Source organism: Euphorbia lathyris, chromosome 5 (genome assembly GCF_963576675.1).
Source record: "Euphorbia lathyris chromosome 5, ddEupLath1.1, whole genome shotgun sequence".
Lineage (NCBI taxonomy): Eukaryota > Viridiplantae > Streptophyta > Magnoliopsida > Malpighiales > Euphorbiaceae > Euphorbia > Euphorbia lathyris.
The window spans coordinates 62,023,500-62,047,778 of NC_088914.1; the positions used below are offsets into that span (position 1 = coordinate 62,023,500).

Consider the following 24,279-nt stretch of genomic DNA (forward strand, 5'->3'; position numbering starts at 1 on the left):
AATTGTCATTAAAATAAACAGCAGCAGCATCCATTCGATCCTCTTGATTGTGAATTTCAGCATTTGGTACAAAATTGGCAACGCGACCCAAACCACTTCTACCAGCAAACTCCATAATACCAACTGTACACAATTGTCCACTAAAATTAAATTCTCCAGCAGCTCCTTCAAACCCATTAATCACCTTTCCATTTTCCTGAACCAAATTCACATTAAACCTTGCCATACCACCCATTTGCATAGAAAAATAATCCATACTAATATGATCAACATCATTCCTCTCCATAGGAATATTAAATAATCCCTGCATTCCACTCTCCATAACATTATTAGCTTGTCCTAACACCAAATTAGCATTCCTGTTAACAGATACAACATTTTCTCGCCCTGCTAAAATATCTACATTAAATAACCCAGAATTTTCTACTGATGTTGAAAACGTAGACATTGACCCCCTTACAAAGCCACAGACTGACTCCCAAACTGCATTTACCGATTTAACTTCTCCAATCCGGTTTTTGCCATGAACAATTTGGTTCCTTTCAAACCAGATAAAGCTTATCATACCACAAAAAAAAAGCAAACTCCTCCTTTGGTAGAACCTTCAAAACAGCTGCAAACCATTCCAAACAATCTTCGCCAGCAACCTTAAACACAGGATATAACAAATTCGCTTGTCTCCAATAAGATCTTGTACTCGGGCAATTTTTGAATAGATGAATTAAGGTCTCAGAATGGAAACCACAAAAACAACAATGACCTTGCAACTTGATTTTCTTCCTTAAAAGATTATCAAAACTGGACAGAACATTTTTTGCAGCACACCATGTTGTATGAATAAATTTTGTAGGAGCATTTACCTTCCAAAGAGAACCCCAAAAGCTATGAGCCCCCATAGAAGGGGCAGCCAAGTTAGAGTCTGCCAGCAAAGCACCACAAGCCACTTTGTACCCGGATTTAACCAAATATTTCCCATGTTTAGAATGTAACCAAAATAAAGAATCAGTAAAAATTCTTTGACTTAATGGTATTTTCAAAATGGTTGATGCCACATCAGATGAAAAACAGAAATTGATTAACTCTGTTTTCCAACAGAAGTTGTCAAAATCAATCAAACAAGAAACACTTATAGAAGGAGTTGGATTTAATAAATAGAGTGGTCTATTGCACGGCATATCAGGAACCCAACGAGATTCCATCAAATTAACTAATCTTCCTTCACCAATTCTCCAACAACTTCCATCTGTAATAACTTTTCTAGCCTTTATTAAGCTCCTCCAAACATGACTTGCACAGAAACCCACATTTGCCTCCATCACACCTACCCTCAGGAAATATTTATGTTTGAAAACCTGAGAACACAGTGAATTTGGAAACTCAATCATCCTCTAAACCTGCTTAGCAAGAAGGTCAAGGTTAAAAGCAAACAAATTTCTAAAACCCAATCCCCCATCTTCCCTTAGGCAAACACATTTTCTCCCAACTGACCCAATGGATACATTTTTGTTGAGAAGAATGATTCCACCAGAACCTAGTCATAACCTGATGCAATTCATCACAAAATGACATTGGTAGCAAAAAACAACACATTATATATTGTGGTACAGCCTGTGCTACATCCTTAAGCAAAATCTCCTTTCCTCCCCAAGATAAACACGTCTCTTGCCATCCACAGATACGCTTCATCAATCTTTTCTTTTACTCCCTACAGAAAATAAGGGCTTTGGCATTCCCTTAATCTAAACCGTGGCATGGGCTTTATGAATATAAATGAATGTGAAATTACATTAAAAATAATAAGATTTCAACTTTTATTTATATTTATAAAAAAAATATTTATGTATTTGATCATTACATGTATCATAAATTTATTTTTATTTTTTATCAAATTTTCGGTTATTCATTTATAAAAAAAAGAAAACAATTTAAAAAAAACACTAACAGATATGACATTTAAATAAATTTGTTTGACACTATGAACCATTTGTAAATTATTCACCAATTATAACTAGGAAAAATTACAAAGAAATTCATTTTTTAAAAACTATTTACAACTATGTCAAGTCATAATTTTAGATTATGTCAAACTAATAAAATCAGTACATTTAATATATTTTAAGGATTAGAATTTATAAATTAGAAGTTTAGAATATATTTTATAGGGTTTATGATTTATAAATTGAAGTTTAGAATTTTTAAATTATGGTGTAAAATCATAATATATAGAGAATAATGACATATTAAGAATTAAGTTTGGTCATATGACTTAGTTGTAATTTTGTACTTAATTATAATTCATGTATTTGACCCTTATAACTATTAGGGTAATTAATTTATTAGTTCCTATATTTTGACAAAACACACTGTTTAGTCCCTGTATTTTCAAAAACACATGGTAAAGTCCCTAACGTTTTTCTCGGTGAACTGTTTAGTCCTTAACGTTTTTCTTGGTGAACTGTTTAGTCTCTGCCGTTAGACTCTCATGAAGATTCTGTTAGTCAATTTGGATTTGTGTTCTTCTTTTTCTTTATTTTCCTTTCCTTTAAACTCTAATGCATCTGAAATCAACTTTGAGTGTTCTTCTTTTTGATTTTCTTCTTAATCGTTCAAATTCGTAAGCATTAGGTCTGTTCTTTTTCTGGTTCTCCATACAAATAGCTTCTTCTTCTAAATTGAGTTTCCTCTTCTGAAGTTTGAAGGTAAATAGTAAAGGGTAATTTAGTTATTTCTGAAGTCATAAACGGTAAAAATCTAACAAACAGACGGAAGGACTAAACAGTTCACTGAGAAAAAGGTTAGGGACCTTACCATGTGTTTTTGAAAATATAAGGACTAAACAGTGTATTTGTCAAAATATAGAGACTAATAAATTAATTACCCTAACTATTATGTAAGTTACCCTAAATTCATTTGGACGGCCCACTCCAACCTATCCTTTGATTTGCCCACTCCAACCTATCATCTCATTTTAGGTTTACTCGAATCACAAGGTAAATTACATCTATAACCACTGGACTTTATCCATTTTAATATTGTGCTACTGAATTTCAATTCTTCGTGATATGACGATTAAATTTTACACTTTGTTACACCGGTGACCATCATTTATAACTTTTAACTCTCATTTTTATATGTTCTATCTCTCATTTCCCCTTTTAAAACTCAAAATACTCGTTATACCATTTTTTTTCTCCATCTTCTCTTTCTTTCACTCTCTCTCTCTCCCTTTTTGTTTATATAAAGATTTCGCAGTCTCTCATACTGCGAAGTAGTTTATTGAACTGTGAAACCGACCTATTTTATATACTATAATTGATCATGACTAGAAATTTAATTATTAACTAAACTTCAAAGATACAATTAAGCATAATAGCGATTGATTCGTTGTTTAATATATGAGTTCAAAAAAAGACAGTGGGATGAAAGTTCACACATAATTAAAAAGTACATCTTCACGTTCTAGAGCTTAGAGAACTTGCTACTGAACTCGAAGAATGTGTTGTAGTCGGTAACGGATGATGACAATTCAACTTAGTATGCCTAGTATTCCGGCACCTGCTATATGTTTTGGGAATTATATCTTTACCTTGAGATGGTCTTTTATTCTGACTTTTTGATCGATCGATAGGTGTGCCACCTTTTACAAAGGAGAGAACTTTAATTGGAGGATCAAAGTTTGTCAATTCCGATTGGTGTCCAACTTGATATATAGGCTCAACGTAAGATAATTTAACTTCTTTGTTGGTGTAATAAGGATGCTCACATGCAACTTCGATTCACTACCCACATATGTCATGACTTTTTCCTTTATTTTCTATTGGTCATTCCACGTGATCACATATAAAACATGGTCGGTTGACATACTACTGATGTTGAGAAACAAACACATTATCAAAACAAATTAAAGAAAAACAGTAAAAAATATCATACCGTTCGCAGTTCAAACAATTGTGGAACATGGCAAACAATTTGCTTTGCAGTAGACCTGCCCATGGGTCTGGGTACCCAACCAGCCCGTGTGTCGTGAGTCGAGTTTAGATAATGAAAATTGATCTTAGGTCCAAGTCTGTTAAAGCTCGTCTATTTTTTAGACGGGCTTGAGATTGATAAAATAAGCACGGATCGGTCCAACCCGGCCACCTTATTAATGTTAATTAGAAAATTTATATATTTATAATTATATATTTATTTTGAAGTACAAATTTTATTTTTTTATAATTAAAAATTATCTATATTTTTTAAGGTGGCTTTATATGCGTTTGGGTTTGAAATTTGATTTTTAAGTCCAAATCCGTCTGAATTAATACTAGGCTGGGTTGGGCTTAGGATGAGTTTTTTTTACATAAATGTTCGCTAGGCCCGGCCCATGGACAAGTCCACTTCAGAGTTAAATTAAATGTGTCCCATAACCCCAAAACCTCTGCACTACGGAGGTTTTTTGCTTCGCAATTTATGATTCTGCAGAGCAAAATCACAACTGCAAACCTATCGGGTTGGATAAAAACCTTCAAATTTCAATCTCCCAAGGTGGAAACTAACTTAAAATACATAGAACTAAATTAAATAAAGGAATTTATGTATGTAAAATCAACAAAATAATTACACGAAGAGCTTGAATCTTGGATTGATGTATGAAATTGAAATTAGATTGCATAAAGCATAAGAAGTGAAACATAAGTGGTGTTAAGCGATAACATATATATTAAAGGTATTTCAAAAAAGTAGATAATGAAAGTATCTAATTTGATAGCATTTGTTGTAATATGTCTATAAATGTAATCAGATTTCTCAATTGGTATAATTAACCTTTGAATGCAATTGCTTGCGCAACTCTCCTTATATGCAATGATTTGGTGGTTTTTTCAAAATAAAAGTATTTTTGAAAAGTAGATAATAAAAGTATCTAATTTGATAATATGTATTGTGAAGGGTCTAAAAATATAAACTAGCTTCTTAATTAAACCAATTTTGTAATTAACTCGTAATCAACACCTATAAATCGAGTTTATAATGCGATGCGAGCTTCCAAATTGAAACTCAATTTGAGAACATCCTAATTCATAAATGCTATACAAAGGACGCAGTGAACTGAAAATAATGAAGTTGTAATAATTTAATAAAAGGAAGGACAGTTGAAAACAGAAATATAAAACCCAAAAAACTCACAGTAAGAAAAAATACAGTAAATAATCGAAAGGATAGAGATACATACTGTATTTTGCTACTCATCAATCACATCAATCAAATCACCATGGATGGATCTTCATTCTCTCGTGAAAGTAAAGCTTTTTATTCTCTTTCAGCTTCCAAACCTTTCTCAAATCAACCAATCAATTATACTCCTTTCCTTCTCTATGCACACACTGCCTTCTCAACTTTTTCCTCTTTCCCTTTTCTTATTCCTTTCTTCTTCTTCTTCTTCTTCTTCTTCTTCTTCTTTTGATGTCCCTGCTGCTGTCTTCGCTCTCCTTAACTAATGTGGAAAAGATGAGTATTCTGCTGAAGAGAAAAGCCCAAAAGCCGAACCTATGTTGTGCTTGTTTACAATGTTGATTTTGGTATTAATTCAGCGATAAGGAAGGGATTATTCTCTCCAACTGGATTTCCTTTTTTCCCCTTTTCAGGGTGTGTTTTGAATTACCTTTGATTTCTTTATTGGGGGCTATTCTACTTTGATGTCGCAAATGGATTCTATATTTAGGCTTAATTGATGATCTAGGGTCCTGCATTCTTCATGGAACTTGTTTTTACCAAATGGCTACTTGCACTTTCACTTTCTTCTTGGCTAATCTTCGTCCGAGTACACTCAGGTGAGGTTCTTTTGGCTTTTCTTTTTTGGTGTAACATGCTCTTATATTTGAAGATGAGAATATCAACTAGTTCAATTTTGTGACTGTTTTGAATGTTGTAATGTTGAATTTAAGTGGAGGGATTGAGAGGAGGTTCTAAAGTTAGAGGAGTAAATTTGGGAGGATGGCTGGTTATAGAAGGTTGGATTAAACCCTCACTGTTTGATGGAATTCCCAATGGAGACATGCTTGTGAGATTCTTTTTCAATTTCTGTTTACCCTCTACTTTTCTTTTCTGAAATTTGAGTTTGAGGAATGTTTTAATGTAGGATGGTACACAAGTTCAATTGAAGTCAGTGACATTACAGAAGTACGTCTCTGCAGAAAATGGAGGTGGTATGGGCATTACAGTGGATAGAGATGTTGCTTCTTCATGGGAAACCTTCACAGTAAGATGCCTCATCACATTGTTCTCACTTCTTTCATGTTTATAATTCCAATTCAATCAATTAAGAACGAGAGGGGAAAAAAATGGGGTACTCCGCATTTGTCTTTCATTAGGTGCAATTTGGCAATTTAAGCAAGCTTTGTTTAGTTGCTTTGAACTTGCTAAATTTGACTCTTTTATCTTTGTAGCCTTACAATTCATATTTAGTTATTTGATTACACGAGTTACTTGAAGAAGGGTCAAAAATTAGTTTCTTTTATTGTTAATGTTTCTTTCACTTTTGTTGTTAAAAACGGACACGACTCAGTCTCTCTCCCCAGGTACAATTATATTCCATTCGATATAGAGAAAATGAATTGATGTCTCCTTGTGACAATGTAATAAGTTATCTGTCTAGAGATTGGTATATGAGGTATTAAAGGTTTTTAGGTGATAGTGGTATCATAGCTGTTGTATGTAGGTGGTTTACTGTTAATCCAATCCAAGTTCATACATAATGTTAAACATGGAGGTCAAGCATCTAGGCTGTTTTTAAGTGTAAACTTGATCTGATGCTGATGCTAATGCAGACAAATTATCCAGTTTGGTTTCTTTCTTGCAGTTGTGGAGAGTCTCTGCAATAGAATTCCAGCTCCGTACATCTCAAGGCCAGTTTCTAACATGTGATGGTGAAGGGTGCTCTATTTCTGCTACGGCGAACTCATCTTCAGAGGGAAAATCATTTTCCATTGAGAGAAACAACAATAGAGTTCACATTAAACTTACTAGTGGGACCTATCTACAGGTAAGGTTTCTGATTATATTTCTGCTCATGTAATGGGAAACAAGAAGAGATGTTATCTGGAGTCAGCATAGGATATCTAACCATAACATATACATGGAACAAGCTCCTTTTGTCTGCTGCCAATAGCAAATCTAAAATGGATATAAGGAACTACCCAGATTCCATATGGCAGTTTAAGATTTCTGATGTTAAATTGCCTCTTTGTGTATTCCTATTTTTTGTTTTGTTTTGAACTTTTTTTTTTTTTTTTTTTTTTTGACATCATATTATCTATTTTTAGGCTTCAATCGGAAATCAGCTCACAGCAGACTATCCAGGGAAACCAGGATGGGATGACAATGCAGCCACATTCGAGATGGTGATTGTTGCAAATAACTTGCACGGAGATTTCCAGCTTGCAAATGGGTATGGACATAGTAAGGCCAAAGAGATTCTTAAGGTAAAACGTTGTCTTAAATTACATTACATTAATTAAAACAATGTCTAAAAGAAAGTTTTGAGTAGAGTCATGACAACAGTTGTTTATAGAATGAGACAAACAGAATCAGGTTGAGTCATTTATTAATTGGATATTTATGACTGATAACAATTGCAGAAACATAGAAACAGTTTTATTACAATGGAAGATTTCAAGTTTCTGTATAGACACGGGATTAATGCTGTGAGGATCCCTGTTGGTTGGTGGATTGCTTATGATCCTAATCCTCCAGCTCCATTTATTGGAGGATCTTTGGAAGCTCTAGATAATGCATTCTCATGGGCTCAGTAGGTCCTGTTTTTCCCTCTTTCTGTTTGGATTGCAAATGCAAATTTAAATGCTCAAACATCATATTTACTTTCGCTATTTACCTCATCACTGTGTTGCAGAGCCTATGACATAAAATGCATAATTGACCTACATGCAGCTCCTGGCTCTCAAAATGGGATGGAACACAGTGCTAGTAGAGACGGTACAACTGGCTGGCCTTCTTCTCAAGATTACATCTCACAAACACTGCATGTCATCGACTTTCTAGCTTCAAGGTACATTTTTTATTTCTTGTACTGTTTACAGAGCCCAGGTTATCCCAAACTAACACGAATGAATTCATTTACAGGTACGCAAGACATCCTTCATTGCTGGGAATTGAGCTTTTAAATGAACCCTCTGCTGCCTCAGTTCCTTTGGATGTTTTAGTTCCATACTATAAACAAGGCTATGAAATAGTTCGAAAGTACTCGCCAAAAGCTTATGTCATTGTTTGCCAAAGAATCGGCAATGCTGATCCTCTGGAGCTTTACCAGGCCAATATTGGATCTGAGAACATTGTAGTCGATTTGCATTACTACAATCTTTTTGACACTTTCTTCGTTAATATGAGCTCTGCGGACAATATCCAATTTATATACAAGAGCAGAGAAACTCAGTTACAGGCTTTGAACGGTGCAAATGGCCCTCTTGTTTTTATTGGTAAGCTACTCCACCCTTTTATCCTCGATAAGAATCAACGAGGCCATGATTAGGTTTTGAATGGATACTAATTGTTGCAGGAGAATGGGTGAACGAATGGAATGCGTTGAGTGGATCTCAGACAGATTATCAAGATTTTGGAAGAGCACAACTTGAGGTTTATAATGCAGCTTCATTTGGATGGGCATATTGGACTCTCAAAAATGACAGAAAGCACTGGGATTTTGAATGGAACATTAAGAACAGTTATCTCCAATTTGGTATCACCTCAACCCTCATTTATTTTTGTCCTTTTCTCCGACCCGCTCTGCAAATCTGACTGCATATTATGGGATCTCTCTATGCAGGTAACTCACCAGCCAAGCAAATTTTTAGAAGTGTAGTATTGCTTGGATTGATTACTAGCTTTTTTCTGCATCTTATAACATAGCCGGTAACACAAGAGCTGCTATTATTTACAACAGGCTTTACTTTTCGACGTTTTTGTTTCACGGCTATTATTTTCTTCATTGATATTGCAAATTTTCAATAATAACAGTGTTGTAGGAAGAATGTCAATGATATTTCTAAAATACTCAATCAATAATATACAAAAGGAAAGAATTTCTTTCCATGCACTTTCTCTCTCTAATTTCACCCTCTTCTCTAAAGCCAACTGTTGTTAATAAAAATGTAAACTCTCTTGACTACTTGGCCAATTGTGAAGTAACCAAGAAAAAGCAACACCAAAAATCCAAAATATGAAAATGGTAAACTAGCAAGTCCCATGTATTGTCCTACTATTGTGAACGGAAATGCAATTCCAATGGCAGATATCAAAAGTGTTGAGCAAAGCACTGGCCATGAAGCAATCTCCTGTATGAAAGGGATTTTCTCTGTTCGGATCAAGTGATAAATCAGAGTCTGCATCAACAACCCCTCAATGAACCAAGCAGAGTGGAAAAACATGTCGTATCCTGGAAAAGCACTGTCATAATAGCAGAGAAGGAATAGAAGATTCGATATGTCACAGAGGGTACACACAGGACCGTTCCATAATACGAACTTGGTTATGCCTTTCTGGGACCATTTTTGTGGAACTTTCGCATAATCTTCCTCCAATTTATCCCATGGGATGGCAATTTGGCCGACACTATATATTAAGGTTTGAGTCAGGAGCTGCCTTGGTGTCAATGGCTCAAATTTTAGCAGCAGAGTTGCTATCAGGATTGAAAGAACACTCCCAACATTCGCGACAACCGACATTTTAATGTACTTCATGGTGTTACCAAATGTTTGACGACCACGCTCAACCCCATCAACAAGCACATTTAGATCTTTCTCCAGCAAAATGATGTCTGCAAAATCTTTTGCAACTGATGCCCCTGAGTCGACAGAGATACCGACATTTGCAGCATCTATTGCAAGCGAATCATTAACCCCATCTCCAAGGAATCCAACTACATGGTCACCTAATGTCTGCAAGGATTGCACCACTCGGAGTTTCTGAGTTGGGGTTAGCCGAGCAAGTACTGTTGCTCTTTTCACGGCGTCAAGAAACTCATCCTGATTGAGTTGCTCAAGCTCTGGGCCAGTTGTCACATAAGTGCTTCTGATTCCAAGTTCTTCACAAATCCTTACTGCGAGGGAAAGTGAGTCACCTGTTAATACTTTTGCTTTTACTCCCTTTTCTGCCAGCCGCCATAGAGCCTGCTTTGCTGAGTCTTTTGGAGGGTCAAAGAATGTGATAACACCAAGGAACACCATATCTGATTCACTAACCTCTTCATTGATCATGCTTGGGTGACTTCTTTGCTACATGTTACGAATCAAAGATGTAAGTACGCAACCCAAATGAAATCAATTGGAAAACCTTAATTCTAATGTAATTAGATTTGGACATACCATTTCCAGCTTTTTTGTTGCAACTCCTATGAGCCTCAACCCCTGGTTGCTTAATTCTTCTGTCATACTTAGAATTCTCAAGTAATCTTCTTCAGAGAAAGTTGTGATGGTGCCCTTGTCAACATGGTTAATAAAAGAGGAGACTTTAATTATTTCTTCCAACGCACCCTTGGTTACCATGAATTTGCCTTCTTCCCGTTCATGTTCCAAAATGATAGATACTCTTCTTCGTATAAAATCAAAAGGGATCTCATCTATTTTTCTATACTTGGATGGCTGGAATCTATATCCATTTGTGTATACAAATGCCAAAATTGCATCATCTAGAGGATACTTCTGATCAGTCTTGAAGTAAGAGTTGAGGAATGCAAAGCGTAAAACATCTTCTTTTGATGAGCCCCAGCTGTCAAGATGATTAACCACTATAGCTCGATTCATGGTTAGTGTACCAGTTTTGTCCATGCATAGCACATCCCTGTATCAAACCCATGAACCATATTAGGTTTAACAAAACAAGAAGTTGGAATAATGTAGTTAGAAGAAAGTGTAGATATAGAAATTTAGTGAACATGAGAATAAATTGAGTTTGAACTTACATGGATCCCATATCACGCAAAGCAGCTAAGCTTTTGACAATACATCTGTCCCTAGCCATGGCAAGAGCTCCTTTTGCAAGGCTTGTGTTAACAATGAGGGGAAGCATATTAGGAGTGAGTGCACATGCAACTGAGAGGCCGAAGAGAACACTCTCGCTCAAACTACGAGATTTTAGGTAAGCAGTCAGAATTATTATTGTCACTACAATTAGCATAACACATATAAGAGCATAGGATATCCATTGGATGCCAGTATCAAAACCGTCTGGTGGTTTTTGCTTTCCTATTGTTGAGAACATGGTGCTCATGTAAGTCTTGGATCCAGTAGATACAACCAGACCACTCCCACTTCCTGATACCACATTTGTTCCCTGAATATATATTAAAGCCTCTGTCAAGCATACAGGTTAAATACTTGTCACAAAAACTATATAGATTCCTTTGTAAAAGCAGAATATATATAAATTTTCTGCAATCTTAACACCGTTTTGCTTCTCCACAATTTTTCATAACAGAATTTTACCTGAAGACAATGAGCATATTCCTTAAGGAGCATCTACACTTTTTTCTTTTTGGATTCTTATTCATTATTAGTTGGTCACTTTTCTTTGCTGCCAATAAAAGGTTCATTAGGAAGACAGCCCCACTGCTCAACAATAGAGCTGATATAAACATGTAATTATTTTTATTAAGACATCTTGCACATTTCTTTTTTGAGTGCAAGACATCTTACACATTTCAACTGGTAGAAAAAGGCTGAAGCAAAATGGCATAAAATTAACTATTAGTATATTATAAGCTTACTGCAGAATAGATTCTCCTGAAAAACATTGTTCAGGATCTCCTGACCAACATTGTTCAGGAGTACATTCAGGTTTCACAGAAACGCTACATGCAGGAAACGTTATAACTTTAAATTATGGAGTTTAAGCATCCTTGAGGCATAACACATAAATTGAGGAGAGTCATAATCATGCCCTTTTCTTTTTTCTAAGAAATGGCCTCCTGCACTTCAATTTATGAATATTTGAATTAAAGGCATTTTACCATCACACATTCTATTTTACTAAAGTTCCATATCCAAGTAAAATGGGAGCCTACCTGATTTGATTTGGGTTAGATAGTCAATTTCATAAAACACATTGGTAAGTGAATAGACATTATACAAACTTCTCTTTTCAACATGATACTTGTGTTAATATGTTTACATGTTCCAGGCAAAAAAAAAAAAAAAATTCCTACACTATGTGCAGGGGAAAAGGCTAGAATTAGGAACTTTTCTCTTGCATTTCAAGGGGGTGCTTCTGCGCATTTGAACCTATGAACTCCAAATTACAACTAAAAAACCTTACAAATGGGCAAAGGCTCACCCTTACTTTGGAAATAAAAGAATGTTGAAACAATCCGTATATTGCTAAAACCATAACTGACACTTTTGGATGACACTTTCTCCAAAACTTTGGATAGAAAATTTAGTGATGTTATGATATTACCCAGAATATCCGTGTGTCATGGAACCGTTTTAGCTAAAAGCTCAAGCTAATAGTTAAAGGTCCACTTCATATTAATAGTTGACACACTCCCACACGTGAATGCCTACTAGGCTTGAAGCGTGCACTGTCATGGAACCGATTGAACTAAAAGCTCGAACTGATAGTTAAGGCCCAATCATATATCTTATATTAATCTCTGACACACCCCCACACGCAAATGCCCCTTGGGCTTGCAGGGTGCACAACACAGGCCCATCCCGCCATGTGTTTTTAATTCCACAAATTAATAAGGTTGTCGGGACTCGAACCCTTGATCGTTTGGTCCTAGAGGCTCTGATACCATGTCATGGAACCGATTGAACTAAAAGCTCGAACTGATAGTTAAGGCTCAATCATATATCTTATATTAATCTCTGACATGCACAACACAGGCCCAAATTACCATGTCCTACAAATAACTCAACAAATGGGGCTGCGAGGAATCGAACCACTTGGTCAAACTGGCTCTGATACCATGTCATGGAACCATTTGAACTAAAAGCTCAAGCTAATAGTTAAAGGTCCACTTCATATTAATAGCTGACACCATGCTATCAGGAAGAAAATTACTGTGGAAGTACACATTCTGACTATTGAGTTTTACAAGAAAAAGAGGAAAACAAGGACTACTTATACATACCATGAAGCAAATATTTGTGAGCTCCAGCAAAGGAGTGCTCTGTTTTTCTCTAGTGTCAGCTATTTTCTCAGTTGTCCAGGACTCCCCCGTTAATGAGGACTGACTGTTCAAAGAGCAGGATGTGATAATGTACTCTATAATAGGCTCTTGAAGGAAACAAAGGCATGACATGAAGAAATCTATAAAATATGATCAAGAAAAAAGATACACCGAATGGAGATCCTATACCTTACAACAAGGTGTTTTGAAGATAATAGCCTCACATCACCTGGGAAAAGATCCCCCGGCTCAAAGATGACAATATCCCCTGGAACAACATCTCTTTGGTCAATTTGAACTATTAACTCTGTCTGAACAACTTTACCAGCACACCTTTGTACTTTTACCGGACAACGAACGAACTCATAGAGCTTCATGGCAGCTTTTGAACTATTGTATTCCTGAAATGTTAATGAAAAATAGTGAAGGGCATTGATGAGATACATAGATGTCATTCGTTTGACTGTACAAATAGAAATCATAACTTACCTGGTAGAATCTAAGGCTGACACTAATGAAAACCAATATGAGCAAGATGCATCCATTTGGATTGTCACTGGCAATATATGAGAGTGTTGAGAGAACAATTAGAATAATGTTGAAGGGATGGAAAAAGGCAGTCCAAAGAAGGTTCCACCAGCTTGGAAAAGTGTAATGTAGAGGAACATTTGGGCCATTTTCTTTTAATCTCCTCTCTGCTTCCGTGAAGCTCAAACCTGCACAAAGCCAAAGATACTTGACTAATGATATTGAAGCGTACATAGGCCAGGACAGTATATGCACTAGACTGTTCATACACATCATAAAGATGATAAATTGGCATCATGACAAAGTGGGTGGACTTTTTCGGAAAAAGAAAACCGTTCCTACCAGAATGATGTATTAAAAAAAAGTCTCTCACACCATCAAGGAAAAACTGGTAGTATATATTCCGGTCTAACTAAACTATATTTCTGGCCCTTGAACTTGGCCAAATCTTGACTTTCAGCCCCTAGACTTTGATTTGGTGAGATTAAACCCCTGAACTTTGATTTGTTGAAATGTACCCCTTAATGGACAGAATTGTCACGCTTGAACGACATGCACTGTTAAGTCTGCTTTGTCCATTAGGTAGTATATTCCCCTAAACACTAGGGGTGATGATTTCGTTCATAAAAGCTACATTTTATTGTAAAATCGATGTTCATGGGCTACACTTACCAAATCAAAGTTCAGGGACCGAAAGTCAAAATTTGGCCATGTACAAGGTCCACAAATATAGTCATGTACAAAGGCCTAATATAGTTTTGCCGGACCGGTGCCAAGTCTAAATATATGCATTCTTTATAATCTCCCAATTGTTCAAGTAACCAGATCAGCCAATGGCAACAAATACACAGAAAACATGGTGGAAGTATAATGGTTTTGAAATTAGTCAATGGAAAAGCTTTCATCGCAACATGTGAAGAAAATGGAGAAAAGCAAGCAAGAACTGTAGACACTTTATGTAGTTGTTTCTCGAACTAACTAATCCTTAACATATGAATACACTCTTGATATCAGAAAATTAAAACAAGTTCACGTTTTTCTTTAATTCAAATAGAAGAACAACTGTTGTATATAAGCATCTTCAGTATTATACAAGATGGATAAATACATGGCATGAGTCGTTAGAGAATCAGGTGACTTTTCACAAGAATGAGTGAGGATTTAAGGAAGGCTGGCTAGAGTTTAGTTATTGGGGTTGAGCCAAGCATCATATCATAGAGATGCTTCTCCGGTCAAAATAAGACCAGTAAAATTCCCTTGGGAAGCCATTTTCTTAAATCCTTGAATGTTATAAGAATAATATAAGTTAAAGCTTATTACAATTTTTATGAAGAGAATGCAATGATAAAATCCATATTTGGCACTTCCATTTGCTCTATCATATATTCAAGGCTTTAAGCATCTTTCTATGCATCTTTTCTTTAAGAGCAACATATTGTGATGTTGTCATTGCTTTCTTACCAATTGTACATATACTTTAAGAAAGAGTTAGAAGGAAGAAGAGGAAAGTGTAGAATCAGAAGGTTATCATGTAGCTGTGTATGGATGCAAAATTTGTTAATTAACTATTTCAATATCAACAGAGTTGTATACGTGTGTATAACTGTTATATTTGATATTGATCCCATATTTAAACTATATAAGTCTTCAAATCTCTAATACCACTATTTGTTGCTATATCTAACACATGAATCCTAATTAACAAAATGAACAGTTCTTATTCACAGTCATTTCATCAAACACATAAACTTCCCAACATTACTTAAATGATAACTCATATTCTCACCTCTTTCTGTGGACCGAACATACTCATAAACCAAATCCTTATCAGACTGCGCCAATGCATATAACCATGAATAAACTTTTTCCTCCGCATCCGTCTTTGACCCCCCATCAATTATTTCTACACCATTACATAAAAATAACATAAACCATGTCACCAAACACAAAAAGTAAGTAGAAAAGAAAAAATACTAAACAATAAAACAAGAGACTCACTTGCTGATATAAAATTGCGAAAGTAATTAGAGATAGAATTGCGGAACCCAGAATTGGAAGTGGAGTTGTCATGAGTTTTGACAAGGTTCTGGTGAATGGGACTGTAATAAGGAAGAGAAGTGTTGTTACCACCATTGGGTTGGTTGCTAAAACGGAAAATGGAGAAGAATTTAGGAAGTCCCATGGTAAAGGGAAAGGCTGCGGTAGTTGAGGATTGAAGGAAAAAGACAGAGAAGAAGAAAAAACAGAGGATAGGGGTAGGCTAAAAGTGCGCATTGTGAAATGGAGTTGATGATATAGGAAATGATGGGAGATTAATAATTTTAATTAGGGGTCGGCTTCAACGTCAACGTAATCCATTATTGTTTTTTCGCGTACTTGTTTGGTTGATTGAAGTTTCAGTGTTGCTCTGCTTCCATACGCTGCAGCTACCAGACTTCAAATGACCGTTAGGTGCAGCTGCCGCATGTTCGAAAAACAGTTAGTCATCTCATCTCTCCCTCGTTTTTCTTGGGGTGTCAAAATGGGTTAATGGGTCGTAAACGGGTCGTGTCAACCTACTCAAGTGACCCGTTTATTGAAACCCAAATACGATTCGTTTAATTTAACGGGTTGACACGACACGACTCGGTTAAATACGGGTTGACACGACATGACTTGTTTAACTTAATGGATCGTAAACGGGTCATGTTTGGCGGGTTAGTGAAACAGGTTGACCCGACACGTTAACTCGTCTAAAATTATACGGGTTATAACGAGTTTGCGAGCCAACCCGCGACCCGACCCGTTTATTAACCGAGTTTTGCGAGTTGACCTGTTTAACACTTTGATTCATTTAGCCTCAACCCTAACCCGCTTAATTTGCGGGTTACGCGAATCGTGTTATCGTGTCATGACCCATTTCCAACGTGTATGCATTTCCAATTTTTTAAAATGTTTCTATCAATTCTTGGAAATCTTTTTGTGATAACTTTTTCATAAAATCAAATTTTTTTAAAAAAAATAAATAAATTTAATTAGGTTTAAATAAAAAAAAAGTACAAAATCAATTGTAAATAAATACATAAAAATGAGTTTATATGAAAAGTAATTTAGTCATTTGGTGAAAAGTTCAAATTCAATATCCTTTAGAGAAATTTTAAAAATGAAATAGGTTTTGGTGTTTTAAATTATATGTAATTGTTAGCAAAAAAAATCGTCTTCTTCTTTTTCTTTTTTTTTTTAATGAAAATCACGACTAATTCTAACCTTGACTTTAATAGAAGGTGATTCCTAAAATTGGAATAAATTCTTGACTTCTTATCAAACTTGTTTGTGGTGAGAATTAAGGATGGATAATGAAAGCTAATATTTGAGATTAGAACTTAATCAATTGTCTAGATCTCTTTTATCTATATCAGGGAAGAAATTTTGATGTCTCTAGTTTGCTGTCTCTTATATAAGAAATTAATAATTATTTAAAATAAAATATTATGTAAGTCGGAAAATCCACACATAAAATTATTGATTTTATTTTGTGAGTGATATGAAAAGTGACACCAAAGTGAAGACAACAGATTTTCTCTTTCATCTTTCTAGAAGTGTGATTTTTCCTAATCATAATATCTAATTTCTACTCTAATTAGAAATTTTTGGCAGACGTACTTATATTTTATATGCACAGAGTCCTGTATGTTTAAGAATTCTTTTTTAAATAGATGAGAGTTAGATTATTAATATTCGAAATAAAACTTCCCAATCCTATATATATAAGGCCTAACTCCATCAGAAAGGTGCGCTCTTACTTATATTGCAATTTTATTATTACTATTGTTACATTTATCTTTGTCTTATATTAGAATTGAGTTGAGTTTCACAAAGTCTCTCGTCGAGATCCAACCAATCGTTGAACGTTCAAGATCCTTAGGAAGAAGTTTCCACTTATGTTTTCATTGGTGCAGTGAGCGTAGAACCTCATAGATCATCATGACGTTGTCAAGTACAAATAATAGAGTGATTGGAGCCGTTACTTCAGGAGTAGTAACCAACGCCTTTATCATCCCTCCAACATATAACCATAATCATGGGAGTGTAAAGTCTAGAAGAATCGAAAAAACGTGACAAACGGAAAAATAAGAAAAACATGAACCGAGAGAAAAATGAAAAAATAGGTCCATTTTTTTTTCATTTTTCTTGTTTTTTTTTTATGTAATTTCATTCTTTGCTGTTTTTTTCACATATTTTTTCTATGTTTTCCCTTTTTCTTGTTGCCCTCGTTTTCACGTATTTTCATGTTTTTCACATTTCTCATTTTTCATGTATTTCATGTTTGTACAATTTTTCTGATTTTTTGATTTTTTCTGTTTTTTCCTCATATTTTCTTATTTTTTTCAATTTTCATGTTTTTAGCATTTTTTTATTTTTTCGTATTGTTTTTATTTTCTCGTCTTTTACATTTTTCTCCTTTTCTAATTGATTCGGAATATATATATTTCTCGGCCCAAGACTAGGCCCAAGGGCCCAGAAGCCCACACCAATCTCCTATAAATACCCCTAACAAGGGAAGAGGGGGGGAGGGGGGGAGACTACTTGAACAAACCTTCCGGGTAACCCCATATCTATTCGAACATTTCCTTTATAAATCCTCTTTGAATATCTAACTGTCTTGATCGTCGGAGTATTCGCAGGGACCGCTCCCCGCATAGAGATGATAACCAGGAACCGCGGGAGTCTCCCTAAGCTACCTGAATCACTGTAGTGCACTCCCTAATTATTTGGTGCGGTGAAGGTGGACTACAAGTGACCTCGGAGCCTCCAGCGAGATGCAAACACCAACTGAGTCCACTCCAACGGAAGCGCCGGAACTTGGGACAAACAGCTCTATGACAAACGTGGAACGATCCGCACCGGTCATCCCTATTTCCCCTAGAAACCTAGCACCACTGATGGAGGAGGTGAGCCCGAAGGAAGAGGAAACTTACAATACTACACAACTCCTCAGTGCGATATAAGGTTTTCAAACAACTCAAGCTGTTCACACGGCGGCGCAAATGAAGATCATAAAGCAACAGAGAAGCCTGCAGGAGGAAAACGCTAAAATCTGGCAATACCTCAAAGCAGCAGCGGACACGCAAAGAGAGGGTGTGTCCCCGGGGCAGTCAATAGTGTTGAAACACCTTTCCACATGATTTTGATTTGACAAAATTATTTAATTAATGATAAAAATATTCTAACACATTAAATTTAAAATGCTTTGATTTGTTACACTAATGTGTTTGTTCAATGTTGAGTTTAATTGTGTATAAAGACATTGAGATTAAAAAGCCCAAAGGCCCATAAAGTGGAAGTCAAGCCCAAGTCAACACACTAATACCATTCGGCCCAAGAGTTCAAAACGAAGCCGTATCAACTAAAACGACGACTCATCATGAGAATGATCGAGAAGCCTTCGTGGCAAAAGCTTCAAGAAGAAGCTGCTGAGTTGGACGACAAAGCAGTCTGGACAGCGGCATGAAATGCTCAACTTCTAGACAAAGTATTTCTACTTTGGAAAAAGTTCAGAAGGCGCAGAAAGCTGTCTCGTGGACTTTTCCTTAAATGGCGAAACATTCTGCCGAAGACTGACGAAGACAGAAGATGCAAGAATCCTATTGGCCAACGACGATGAGCACGCCCAGAGTGACAACGACAGGAAGCCGTTTCCCTCCAACGGTTATTTCGAAATTCGAAATAACCAGGTGCCTCAAGTGTCACTATATAAAGGCCATCCATTTGCTTCAATCGATGCAGAACTTCAAGTAGTCGAAACGCTGACCAAATTCATACTCGAATATTCTGTGAGAAAAGCAAAGCAAATACCTTGCACCAATTTCCATATTATTGTGTAAAAGTCTAGAGTGATTTCCAATCATCTAAAGTGTCTTAGCAATCGTTGTTTAGGACAAACACTTTATCATTTCTAGAAGAATAGAAAGGAGAGGCTGAGTACTCGGTTATAGTACTCAGCATAGATATAGGAGTGAGTAGAGGTATAGAGGAAGGTACTCTTGTTATACTCAGCTTCTATTTGTAAAAGGTTTCGTGCTCTACCTTTAAAGAGCTCAGTAGAGAATTAAAAAAGCTCGGAACGAGTTCCGGGGACTGGACGTAGGCGGAGAGGCTGAACCAGGATAAGTCTGTTGAGTAATATCTTTCTAACCCTTAAACTCCTTTTATATATATTGCTTGCTATGAAAACTGACTAAGTAAAGAACTCACGCTGAGTTAAGTTTACTAAGAAGCTGAGTTCAGGAATAGACTCTAAGTGCTATTTCCTGACTCAAGTAAAGAAGCAGACTTAGTCACAAGTTGACTAAGCTTATGTCTTAAATCTACTTAGTGACGCTGTGTAAACCTTTTCTTAAGAAAAGAAGTCAGCCTTAACGGACAAAATTTTAAATAGTTCCTATCCCCCCCCTTGGAACTAACCTGTCATGTTATAAAGGACCAACACATAGGACCCGAAATACTCACGGGGAGAGGGGCCGGTGCCGCCATAGCCGGAGGAAGCGATGTCCTACGGGAAGAGACAGCGGCCGCGAACAGCGAAGACACATTGGAACTGAAGATCCAGCGCTTTTTAGACAAGAGATCCCTCGGAGGCATCATGGGAGGAAGTATCACCTCCAGCAAGACGCCGCTCGTACAAAGAATCATCGAGACAAGGTGCCCACGGGACTGGAAGGCTCCGCACCTATCGCAGTATTCGGGAACCGAAGACCCAAACGACCACGTGGCCTCCTTCATGAGCACTATCAATTTATATTCAAAAGACGAGGACATCATGTGCAAAGTTTTTCCCACCACACTCTCATCCAGTGCTCAAGAGTGGTATCGAGGACTGGCTCCTGAATCAATTGACTCGTTCGATCTACTAAAAGACCTTTTCCTCTCTCGTTTCACCACGGCAGCAAAGGTAAGAAAGATCAGCTCGGACCTCAACGGACTCAAGCAGCGGGCAACCGAGCCACTGTGCAATTTTCTTTCCAGGTTCCACCATATGGCCTCTCAGGTCAAGGGCCTCAACCTAGAGGTAGCTCATGATGCCCTAGCAAAGGGAACCTCTTGCGAGCCCCTAAAGCAGAAGTGCTTCAGAAAAATGCCGCGATCCTTTGAGGAGCTCATGACCATGGCGCAAACCTTCGTCCGATATGACGACTACGATCGGCCAGCAGGGTACGAGGAATCAGAAAAGGACAAGGCCAGAGGACATATGCGCAAAGAGGAAAAAAGCAGACCGACCGCAGAAGCACGAGACGAAGGACGGGCGCGCAGGGAGGCCCCCATGCCTTTCCCAGCGCGGGTCGAGCGGGCAAACCTTGAGCGCAGGGGGGACCGATCCCGTGGAAAGGAAGTACATTATGCTGCTCAGAACCAGCCCCCCCGATACGCACACCTGACTCCGCCGACGGACAAAGGGAAGACCCGTGTCGAGAAGGAATACTGCAAATATCACAAATCCTCCGGGCACTCCACGGAGAACTGCTATCAACTGCAGAAAGAAATCGAGCGAATCACAGAGCAAGGTGCGCCTCCAAAAACCATCAGACAGAGGGAACAGAGCCCGAAGCAGTGCGACACCGGCCGAACAGATGAAGCAAAGAGGCCAAGATTCCACGGAGAGATCCATGTCATAAGAGAGGGAGCACCGGCACTCTGTCAGCATCCAGAGAGCTCCCGAAAAAGAAAAGCAGCTGATCAGACCCTGATGCTACAGCCACCACTCCGGACCAGCCATTCAGAGGCCCTCGTAGTCACCATCAACATCGTCGGCTTTAAAATGCATCGGGTGCTGGTAGACACAGGAAGCTCGGTGAACCTGCTTACCTGGAGAGCGCTCCGCGCTATGAAGAATACTCACACGGCCCTCCGTGCTGGAACTTTTCCCCTGGTTGGTTTGTCGGAAATAGAAGTCCCCGTAAAGGGAGTCATCTCTCTATCAACGATCTTCGCCGAAAGCGACCAACAAGTAGAGGACACCGCTGAATGGGTGGTGGTAGACATCCCCTTGGCCTATAACGCCATTATCGGAAGACCTCTACTTGCCAGCCTCAAAGCCACAATTGATATCTCCGACCTATGCTTGACTATACCGCGTAGAAGCTACAAAATCACCATCCAAAGAGATCACATCCTGGCCAAGAAACTGCAGTGGGAGGCAACTCAACCTCGGACGTCACTCTATCTTGAGGACGGTCTGATGGATATGAGGGGGTACAACCCCACACCGATTGAGCCGGTCAGCGATTGCCCCGTCGGGGAGAACAAGATACTAAAGATTGGGACCAAGCTCCCACCTCCTCAGGCCAGCGAGATAAAGGCCATCCTGACAGAGCATTCGGACGTATTCGCATGGTGCACCGGAGATATCACGGGAGTCTCACTCGAACAAGCAACTCACAGTTTGAACATCGACCCTTCCGTCGAGCCCCTAAAGCAGAAGAAGTGAGTACAGGCAAAGGACAAGCAAGCTACCGTCAAGGCAGAAATCAAAAAGCTACTAGCTGTAAAATTTATTCGAGAGGTCCACTATCCGGATTGGCTTTCTAACGTTGTACTTGTAAAGAAACCCAGTGGAAAGTACCGTATGTGTGTAGATTTTACGGATGTGAATAAAGCATGCCCCAAGGATTCCTACCCGCTGCCTAACATAGATCAGCTTCTAGACCAGACAGCCGGTCACAAAATCTTATCCCAGTTTGATGCCATCGCTGTTTTTCAGCAAATCTATGTGTGTAGATTTTACGGATGTGAATAAAGCATGCCCCAAGGATTCCTACCCGCTGCCTAACATAGATCAGCTTCTAGACCAGACAGCCGGTCGCAAAATCTTGTCCCAGTTTGATGCCATCGCTGGTTTTCAGAAAATCCCTCTGGACCCGGCCGATGCCGAAAAGACCTCCTTCATAACGCATGAAGGAACGTATTGCTACAACGTGATGCCTTTCGGTTTGAAGAATGCAGGAGCCACTTATCAGCGGCTAATAGACAAGATGTTCGCTCATCTCATCGGTAAAACGGTGCAAGTATACATCGATGACATGGTCGTCCTGAGCACTGATGAAGGCAACCACCTGTGTGACTTGGCGGAGGTCTTTAAAATTTTCAGGGATTCCAACCTCAAGCTAAACCCAGAGAAATGTTTTTTCGGTATCCGTAGCGGCAAGTTCCTTGGTTGCGTGGTCTCCAAAAAGGGTATCGAGCGTAATCCCACAAAAATCGAGGCGATCTTAGAAATGCAAGCACCACACAATTTACAGGGAGTCCAGAGGCTCAACGGGAGAATTATCGCCTTGGGTCGATTCCTTTCCTGCTCGGCACAGCGTTGTTTGCCTTTTTACAAAGCAATCAAGAAGGAACATCCTTTCAAATGGTCTACGGACTGTCAGGCAGCATTCAACGCCATTAAAACTTTCCTCCCCACGCTGCCACTACTGTCAGTACCAAAGCAAGGACGGGACATCCAACTCTACTTTACTATCGCCGATGAAACTGTGGCGGTGGTTTTAACTCAGGAGGAGGGTACGGAGCTCTATCCGATTTACTTTTTGAGCAGGGTCTTGAAGGGTGCGGAGGCCCGATACTCCGAGGTTGAAAAGGCTCTGTTCGCCATAACGCAAGCATCCGAGCGTCTCCGGCCGTATTTCCAAGCGCATACAGTTGTGGTCAACACCAATTATCCTCTCAAAAAGGCGGTCCAGAAACCAGAGCTCTCCGGTCGGATCACCAACTTGTCGGTTCGACTGTCACAGTTTGACATACGTTTTGAGCCTCGCACGGCAATCAAAGCTCAAGTGCTGTCCGATTTCATTGTCGAATTCACCAGGTCATCCACTAGCGACCTTACACTAGCAAAAGGTCACAACAGTGACCTATGGACCATGATTGTGGACGGGTCCTGCGGCCCAGGACGGGCAGGCGCAGGCATTGCCATTCAGGGACCTAACAACCTTCGACTACGGTACGCCGTCTGACTCAACTTTCCGACCACGAACAATCAAGTAGAATATGAGGCCGCGATCGTAGCTCTTCGACTAGCCAAAACAATAGTAACCGGCCACTTGACAATCTACTCCGACTCCAAACTCGTCGTCAACCACGTCAGCGGTACTTATAAAGCAAATGACCCAACGATGTGTCAATACCTAGCGCTCGCCAAATCCCTGCTCGAGGATCTCAAGAACAAAGGAGTAACCTTTATCCTTACGCTCGTACCGCGAGAAGAAAATGAAGAGGCAGACGCCATTGCCGCCCTCGCAGCAGGCGAACAGTCCCGAGACCCGCATACCCTGATCGAAACTGCTGCGGCCCCAGCCATTAGCGTGGAATGCTCGTTGCAGATCGACATAGCAGATGCAGCAGCGGGCGGCTGGAGGAGGCCCATAATCAGGTATCTAGAAAATGGAACACTGCCGGAGGATCGGACGCAGGCATCCCTCGTAGTTCGGTGTTCTTGGCGCTATGCAATGAACGACGACCTGCTCTATCGGAAGTCCTCCAAACACCCTTGGTTGCATTGCATATTCGAGGAGGAAGGAGATCACTATCTAAAAGAGATACACCAGGGCGTGTGC

General features: G+C 38.5%; 2 protein-coding genes across 5 annotated transcripts; one reads left to right on the plus strand and one right to left on the minus strand.

Annotated features, from left to right (window-relative positions):
- The first annotated feature begins 5,229 nt into the window (after nucleotides 1–5,229).
- Nucleotides 5,230–9,082, plus strand: LOC136230330 (probable glucan 1,3-beta-glucosidase A). Of its 4 annotated transcripts, XM_066019377.1 has the most exons (10): nucleotides 5,231–5,810; nucleotides 5,925–6,040; nucleotides 6,119–6,238; nucleotides 6,839–7,021; nucleotides 7,302–7,460; nucleotides 7,617–7,786; nucleotides 7,889–8,044; nucleotides 8,119–8,471; nucleotides 8,552–8,731; nucleotides 8,819–9,082. In XM_066019377.1, exons 1-10 carry the CDS (start codon nucleotides 5,735–5,737, stop codon nucleotides 8,899–8,901), a joined length of 1,596 nt encoding a protein of 531 aa, XP_065875449.1. In that variant the 5' UTR covers nucleotides 5,231–5,734; the 3' UTR covers nucleotides 8,902–9,082. The 4 variants fall into 4 exon arrangements, with proteins under 4 accessions (XP_065875451.1, XP_065875449.1, XP_065875452.1 ...); XM_066019379.1 differs by lacking the exon at nucleotides 5,925–6,040 and having other exon boundaries at nucleotides 5,230–5,810; nucleotides 6,820–7,021; XM_066019380.1 differs by lacking the exon at nucleotides 5,925–6,040 and having other exon boundaries at nucleotides 5,232–5,810.
- A 31-nt stretch (nucleotides 9,083–9,113) lies between these two features.
- On the minus strand, nucleotides 9,114–15,955 carry LOC136230329 (uncharacterized). The gene is made up of 8 exons (XM_066019375.1): nucleotides 15,689–15,955; nucleotides 15,477–15,593; nucleotides 13,652–13,878; nucleotides 13,352–13,563; nucleotides 13,124–13,226; nucleotides 10,952–11,322; nucleotides 10,356–10,830; nucleotides 9,114–10,265 (listed from the first exon to the last, which is right to left on the minus strand). The coding sequence occupies exons 1-8, from the start codon at nucleotides 15,870–15,872 to the stop codon at nucleotides 9,117–9,119; spliced, it is 2,838 nt and encodes a 945-aa protein (XP_065875447.1). The 5' UTR covers nucleotides 15,873–15,955; the 3' UTR covers nucleotides 9,114–9,116.
- Nucleotides 15,956–24,279: the final 8,324 nt, after the last annotated feature.

Coding starts and splice junctions, on each gene's coding strand:
- LOC136230330 (XM_066019377.1), top strand. CDS start 5,735: ATGGAACTTGTTTTTACCAAATGGCTACTTGCACTTTCACTTTCTTCT. Junction 7,787..7,888: donor AATGCATTCTCATGGGCTCA/GTAGGTCCTGTT, acceptor ACTGTGTTGCAG/AGCCTATGACATAAAATGCA. Junction 8,472..8,551: donor TGGCCCTCTTGTTTTTATTG/GTAAGCTACTCC, acceptor TAATTGTTGCAG/GAGAATGGGTGAACGAATGG.
- LOC136230329 (XM_066019375.1), bottom strand. CDS start 15,872: ATGGGACTTCCTAAATTCTTCTCCATTTTCCGTTTTAGCAACCAACCC. Junction 13,564..13,651: donor TCAGCCTTAGATTCTACCAG/GTAAGTTATGAT, acceptor TTAACATTTCAG/GAATACAATAGTTCAAAAGC. Junction 10,266..10,355: donor CAACAAAAAAGCTGGAAATG/GTATGTCCAAAT, acceptor CGTAACATGTAG/CAAAGAAGTCACCCAAGCAT.